This window comes from Bombus flavifrons, unplaced genomic scaffold (assembly GCF_040668555.2).
Source record: "Bombus flavifrons isolate JBK064 unplaced genomic scaffold, iyBomFlav1_principal scaffold0040, whole genome shotgun sequence".
In the NCBI taxonomy this organism is placed as follows: domain Eukaryota; kingdom Metazoa; phylum Arthropoda; class Insecta; order Hymenoptera; family Apidae; genus Bombus; species Bombus flavifrons.
In genome coordinates, this window is record NW_027184785.1 from 231,656 (window position 1) to 239,991 (window position 8,336).

General features: G+C 32.6%; 1 protein-coding gene across 1 annotated transcript in view; it reads left to right on the forward strand.

The window, feature by feature from the left end:
* LOC138189424 (tachykinin-like peptides receptor 86C) overlaps nt 1-7,182 on the forward strand; it is a 46,153-nt gene extending 38,971 nt beyond the window's left edge. Inside the window, exons 6-9 of the mRNA XM_069131480.1 lie at nt 1,707-1,857; nt 4,937-5,133; nt 6,535-6,638; nt 7,035-7,182. Coding sequence (XP_068987581.1) covers nt 1,707-1,857; nt 4,937-5,133; nt 6,535-6,638; nt 7,035-7,153 — 571 coding nt within the window. The 3' untranslated portion in view covers nt 7,154-7,182. The remainder of the gene's footprint in view (nt 1-1,706; nt 1,858-4,936; nt 5,134-6,534; nt 6,639-7,034) is intronic.
* Nucleotides 7,183-8,336: the final 1,154 nt, after the last annotated feature.

Here is an 8,336-nt window from a genome sequence, read left to right on the forward strand (position 1 = left end):
ACAAACGTTTAACCTGGAAGCCTCCAAGAACTGAGAAAAGCTGCAAACTGAGCATCTTCCGACTTCTCAACTCGACAATCATCGACTTTCTATTTGGCTAAAGCTGGAACAGGAGCCGGTCAGACGCAATATTGGATATCTCTTTGGCTAAAGGAACGAGGAAAGGAAGAAAAGTGGAATACAAAGGAAGCTATCTGCTGTAGTCTACAACCCTTCAATTGGACGCAGAGGATATCATCATCTAATTAACACCAAAGGATAACATCATTTAAACTAACAATAAGTAGTGTAGCTCAAGCATTTGCCTATTCATTGCCTATTCATTCTTTCTCCACCGATTCATCAAGCTTGGGCTTCATTTAAATAAAATATTTGGAAAGTGATTATTTAAATAATATATCATCATATTTATTTAGATGTTATCTTTAAATAATTATGCGTTACTTTACTCGAGTAAACACGTGATGTTTCTTCGTGGACACGCGATTTACCGTTTGGTTTTTTATTAAAATTCACATCTGTCGGTAGGAAAACCTAACCCAGCTGGAGAATCGTCGTGTGAACGCTTCGATTGGTATAGACGTATTTATCACGCGCCTACCTCGATCTTCTCCAAAGACGAGATAGTTATTTGCTTTTCATATTCATTCGTTTCTCCTACAAGTGCTACGTATTACATATTTGCTACCAATAATAACTAGTAACAGAGTTGTGCAGAGCAATTTTTTAACGAGGCAAAAGTGTCGATTTTCGCAGATAAATAGTTAATATATAATAAGATAAGTATAATATATAATAGATAATATAATTCGGATAAATTCCACGTTAACCGACCTCACGTAATTTCATTCCATTAATTTATTTTTATTATCTATTTCTTATTATCTATTTAAGGCAACAAATTTGAATAAGTAAACGTTTCGAATTACTATGCTGTTAAAATCATTTTATTCTCCTGATCGTTCGATAGCTTTATAATTTTGACTCGCTTGAACGTTAAAGTTAAAACTGACTGGAATGTTCAGGTATAATTGATCGATCACAGCATTGAATTGACCCACTACTAAAAAGAAGCTACTATGCGAACATTTTTCGCTCACTCGCGCTCACATTCCATTGTGTAGTATTGTGGAGAAGTAATAAAACTTGTGCAATATCGCAAAGTATATTCGGACGATTCCTGTCAGTGTTGTGGAATTTCCCCGGGGTTTGGATTTTATATAACTACGTGTATTGCACCACGCGACTCTTTTAATTAATTCTTAGAAAATGCTGGATTTATATCACGTTTTCAGTTTTTCACAAAGACCGCGAAAAATTCCGTAAATATTGTAACAAACGATGAACACATACGATCAGCCGCAAAAGTCTACATGCCTATCGAATTTTGCGTATCTTGCGACTTATCAAAGAAAAACGCGCTTTCACACAATATTATTTGTACTTACATATCGATACAATTATTATTTGTGTATTTTTGATACCTACGCCTTAGATACTATTCACACGTCATAATTTGCGAGCTGTTATCGATAGTATTGATTTGATATCGATCCGATCACTAATTTCAAAGATTTGCCTGTAAGTATCCTGTAGTAGTTGTAAAAAATAAGCTTAAAACCTTAATTATAGGGTGCAACAGTTCATATATCTAAATATCATGAAATTATTTTAGTATTTTCAATGAAGTATTTATTTTGTTACAGTTATAACATCGTATTTTTGAGCGTAACGTATCTAGTACCTATGGCGTTGATGGCAATATGTTATACTCTAATGGGCCGAAAACTCTGGGGCTCAAAATCCATAGGAGAGCTAACGTATTACCAAAAGAAATCAATAAAATCTAAACGGAAGGTAAGAACTGTAAAGTATATATAATCGATGATAATATTAGAAAAATAGGACTATAATATAATTACGGTGGGTATGGGTATTTTTAAAAAGCGTGCATATGTAATAAATAAATAAATAATTAAATAAATATATATATGTATGTATATATATATATACATACATAGGAGATGAAAGGACATCGGAGCCTTTCTTTTGGAATGTTTGGGAAGGTCCCCAATACTTTAGCTTAGACTTTTTATTATAGCTGTACTTAAATAACGAAATTTGGAAGTAGTTGTTTATGATTTAATCCGATTATGTTTGGCCGAGATTTATGACAGTAGGCTTGGGCTCGAAGTGACACAACTGATCGCTAAACGTAGCCACGGTCACGGGATGGACGTTTTTACCTAACAGAGGTGTGGAGTAGTCGTATAGCTCTCTTTTTTTTGACGATGTCATCTAAATCATTGACGTCGTTGAAACTTTGTAGAGTCCTCTGCACTTTTGTTGGACTCTGCTCATAAGCTTTCGAACCGCGTACCATACTTCTCAGTAGGCACTGACCTATCTACTATAATAGCACAGACTTGACATAAAATTTATCGACTATGACAATCGAGACATAAAATCTAGATATGTGAAATTCTGATAATAGAAATGCATGAGAAACTTTGTATCGTAGAGTTAGTTCTCGATATGAATGGCGATGAGTTTAACGTGCAACGATTGCTTTAACCGACTTTCTTATACACAGTCGAAATGTATGTATCGTCGTATGTGGAAATCCATTATTGCTGTAGAAAAATCACCATCTGTTTCTACAGTAACCAGTGGCAAAATACCGGGCTGAATAAGAGCGAGTCCGTTGCATTCGTATAAGATATATCCGATAGCGTGGAATCACCTCGCGAGCGACGAGAACGTGGGAATAGCACGAAGCAAACAAAAGCCAACAGTACGCGCTAGGTGTCATTGGTTTCGAGAAACCCTTTGCAAAACTGCTCTTTATGCAACTGAAAAAAGAGTTGTAAAAGAAGTCGTAGAATTATCGGGAGGTTAGTGATAAAATTATATTGGCTCGTCCCAGAAGTATCGCAGTTACTCTGAGAGTTAAGTTGAAAACAATCGGAATTGTTACTATCAGAGTTTGAAGAAATTGGAATAGAAAAGTTGGTAGAGAAAGATGCTGAATTATGGAAGATACAAAAAAGTTTATAATTGATCAATCGTCAAGATGCTATTGTTTATTTTCATCGAGTATACGAAAACCAACGATTATATTGTTTATGGCTTATAGGAAGACCTAATGCAAAAGAGCCAAGTTATACTACAAGACCTCAATAAGCCAAATTCTCGTTACGCTTTACTTGGTGGACTTCAATTCTTTAAACAATATTTGTGCGCCAGGTCACGCCATTAAATTGTAATTTCTCATTAAATAGTAAATTTGAGTAAATATTATATTTTGTGGCTGTATGGAGAAAGGATGAGGACACGCGGGAAGTATAACAGGATTTGACTCGGCACAGTAAAATACGAGAAAAGAAATTCATATAAATATATGATACGATCTCATTTTCGAGTAACGTCGTGTTTTTGACGGTGACGTATGTTTCGTGTTAGATTTGACTAAAATGACGTAACATTTTAGCTTTGAATAACGACGGTCGTATCGTAGAGTTTTCTCAATTAATTCTTTTGAGTGAGAATTTCATTTTAATTGAGTTTCCTGAGGGCTAATCTTTTTTCAACTGACCGTTGAGTCGAAGAACCTTCAGAATGAATGGAATTTCATTCATTAAAGGTACTTGGATAATGTAGGTCAAATTATCGTCGTACTTTTGTTCTAAAAAAAGTATGACAAGAACGCAGAATCTAATTAATTAAATGTTTCTTGGGACAACCGATCAAACTCTTTCTACTTAAAAAGGTTAAAAAAGGTTAGCTCAGAGGAAATCTACTGCAAAATATTAATCGATCCTCGTGATAATTCATTGAGAATGTTAAGTTTACATTTCCTAATCTTTATTAATCTTGATTAATCTTGATTAATCTTGATCGATTAATCCAGAGGTGGTTAAAGGTTTTCATCGGATTAATATTTAATTTGTTAACAAAGAGCTACGAAATATTTGTTAACATGGAAAATGATTTTTGTGAGAGCGTTTTTTGGAAGATGTAATATAGCTATTAGAAAATTTTTCTCAACCAACAAATAATAACTGTAATATAGAACCATAATTCAGAAGTAAGTTAAGACAATTAATAATATGAAAGACTAGCCGAGTTAGCGAATTGATAATCAGGCAGTGAGAATGAAAAATAATAATGTGCCGAAAATTACCTTGAGACTATCGGACATTGCAGAACGACTTATTATGTTGAAATAAAACTAGTACCATTTTTTTCGAATTTGTCTTTTAGTGCATATTATTTGCCTCATGAAACTCATCCAGACGTATTTATAATATATATAGGAATCATTTTTTTCTGAATTGAAACCAATTATATAGTTTTTTTTTTTTTTTTTTTTTTATCATATCTTCTATTATCTCCTATTATCACATGTATCTATAATATCTCATGCATATTATGCCCCGAGAATGTACTATGCATGTATGTACGAGTACAGATTTCAGACAGAGTAAGGATTTCACAAAAATTGTAATTATTACTATACTGCAGAGATTTATGTCTTTGCAGGAAATATAAAAATGCATAGTATTCACATGATATGCAAAAATACATAAAGCATCTAAAACAAATCGCTCATTATAATTATTTGGTGGGTATAATATTATATAATATTAACATATAATATTACATAAACATATAATATTACATAAGAATACATAAACTAGTCGATACTTACAGTTAGATAGCAATTTACACAGTTCAGGTCGATTTTTCGTAATCGAATATTTCATTGGAATATTGCTACTTATGAATATATATTATGAATATATAATCATATAGAATATTTCATTATTTTAAAACAATTTATACAATTTATAACAATATATCGACATGTACAAATCTAATAAATTTCAAACGAACAATAGACAAAACAATATATGGTTTTCACATTTTCTTACAGGTTGTGAAGATGTTTATCATCGTAGTTGTGATATTCGCTATCTGTTGGCTACCTTATCAAGGGTTTTTTTTCTTCCTTTATCACCACAAGCATTTGGCGGAAAATAGCAACATCCCACACGTTTATTTAAGTTTCTATTGGCTCGCCATGTCAAATGCCATGGTAAATCCTATCATATACTACTGGATGAACAATAGGTGAGTTTCATATCTTGATAATATCTTGTTCCTAAAAAAGGTACATTCTTAAGATAGTAAAGAAGATGAAAGCGAGGAAGTAAAAATGTTTTGTTAGTATGGTATTATACAGTATCGAAAATCGATATTCCATCGAAACATTGTTGAAACCACCAAATGCATTGTTCGAGATGATGAGAGAGAATTAGGTAATAGGTAATTAAAAGTCAAAAGATAAATATCACAGCAGACATTAAACGCGTCTACAGTTGATATGAAATGTATTCGTACGCCGACCAGTTTCAAACAATTCTCCATAAAAAATCGGTTTAGTAAATAATTTTTATAAAACAATAGTATTCGCGCAAAACTTTTAGAATAGACACTATGCAGGAGATCAAATGTACTTGCAAGCATAACAAAAATCGTTCATGAGTCGACTTAATTCACAGAGTTTACGAAAGAATCTGTAACGCATGCACCACTCTTTAATAATAATTAATTATAACAGAGTATTTAAGAACGTTATGGACGCTAGCAATGCATAAAATTTCATTTAGTAAAAATTACCAATAAATAAATTTACCTAGATTTGCATTATTAATGTAAAAGTTTACTTTTTTGAGAACTGTACCTAATAGATCCACCGCATGTATAATTCATAGATATGGAATAAGGAAGACCGGAAAATATGATTGCGCAAATGAACATTCACAGAATATTCATTAACTTGGACAGACTATTTATCATTCGAATGATAAAGTAAACTCTGAAGATGCCATAGAAATTAGAAATCATCTTAAAAGTAACTTGGACGTTAATCTATGTAACATCTGTGCAGCTTTTTACAAAATCAAAGATATCATAATATGATGTACATATAGAAAATATTTTGAAAATGAGGCAAACAACAAGAAAAATTTGGAATTTGCGCAAATAACAAATAACCAATGGAGTGCTGGCATAGAATCATTTTTATAGTAAATACATCTTTATAGTAGAAATATGTTTTTGCAAAGTACCAAGCCACTACTTCTACTACAAGGATAGTTACAGAAGCCAGAAACGCAATTTACAGTTTAAGCTCCACTCTTTTTGTTCTACTTAATTGACACTTATGACAAAAATCAAGGGTATTATGTACAATGGCATACATGTTTCTGATCTTTTTTCAAATTTTTTGGCTACGAACTTGATCCTTAAAAAATTCGGAGAATTTTTGTAACCTGATTTTATTTTGTAATTGTCCAGTGAGCATGTTTATATCTTTAGAGTATTAGTGCCTTGTTACGATTCTTAATACGTAACTTTTTAACGCGTAAAATATTCGACGGAATTCACTGATTAATTTTTTAAATACAACTACGTACGTATATATGAATCACGTAGATTGTAAATTGATGTCTTTTGATTTTCTTACAGGTTTCGGCTCTATTTCCAACTAATAATATGCAAACGTACAAACTGCGACGATTCTCCAATGCATGACTTCGTAAAGCGAACAGATGTGATATCTTATAACTCAGGTAAGCAATTATTGGATTATATTATATTTTACACATAGTTGATTGCTTAAGATATCTGAGGGATATTTTGCTTAATTTTTAAATATCGATAGTTATCTAATAAATACGATCTCAAATGCAATATTTCAAACTTTTCATTTTGGTGATGTTGGCATTCGTTAGATTATGACTTTTGTTAGGAGACTTTTGCGCACTTGTTAGAAGGTTGCGATAAATTTTTTACTATCGAACTATCTATTTTATTATCGAACATGTCATTTAATGCATCATTACATTTTTATTTTGCGTATTTAGGAAGTTATTAGTTGATAATTTACAACGAACAATAAAATTTGCGTTTAATACTACAAGTATAAATTTGATTAATTAAACATAAATTTACTAATTTATTCTCAGGTCGTCTTAAATCCACTTCGTTACGTTGGAAGCATAACATGGCAAAGACACAGATGCAAAATATACGAATGCGATCTATATGTATAAACGATCACAAACAAGACACAACTACCGTCTGATAAATAACATGTGAATAACATAATAAACAAATTTTCTTTGTAAATAGTAAAATCTTGCGATGATTGTAAGTATCGTAATAAATGTTAACTTATTATAACTCTGTCCTTGTTCTTGTACCTATCTAATACTATATAACGTAATACATTATAACGTAATTCTAAATAACGTAATACTATATAACGTGATATTGGGTTGGCAACTAAGTGATTGGAGATTTTGTCATTACCACGTAATGTATATCAGGTCTATAAGTATGAAACCGGAATATGCCTATAGATGGCCCTAGCTGATAATGTAATTATCATTAAACTGCGTCATTGATGTCAAAAGTCTTTGTTGACATCTCACAAACATTTTCGACTCGGAACAATACAAGTTTCATACAACAGCATAGTTTGTAATAGCGTTGAACATGTCAAATTTTGTGCCTGGAAACTACGATTTGCGGACAGCATTGATTTTCTCTTATCATTTGAAGAAAACTGCTGCATCGAATGCTCGTCGAAGCTTACGGTAAGCATGCTCTTGGTAAATCACAGTGCTTCGAGTGGTTTAAAAAATTCAGAAGTGGCAATTTTGACGCGAGGAACGAAGAACGTGGAAGACCACCGAAAAAGACCATCGAGCTGTTAAAACCTGGCGAAACCGTTAATACCGAACGCTATCGACAACAAATGATCGATTTGAATCGAGCTTTGCGTGAAAAACGATCAGAATATCAAAAAAGGCAACGCAAAGCAATTTTGCTTCGTGATAATGCACCATCGCATACAGCAAAACCGGTCAAGGAAACGATCGAAGCGTTCAGTTGGGAAATATTTTTGCACGCGGCTTACTCACCAGACTTGGCTCCATCCGATTACTATTTATTTGCATCTATGGGACACGCACTTTCCGACCAGCACTTCACTTCTTACGAAAATGTACGAAAATGGCTCGATGACTGGTTTACCTCGAAAGAGCGACAGTTTTTTTGGCGTGGCATCCACCAATTGCCAGACAGGTGGGGAAAATATATAGCTAGCGATGGGCAATACTTGGAATAAAATATTTTTAATCATTTTCATACAATAAACGTGTATTTTCTATACAAAAATTCCGGTTTCATATTTACATACCTGGTATAGTATATATTATATAGTATTATATATATAGTGTATTAAATTTATTCGAAAGTATTCG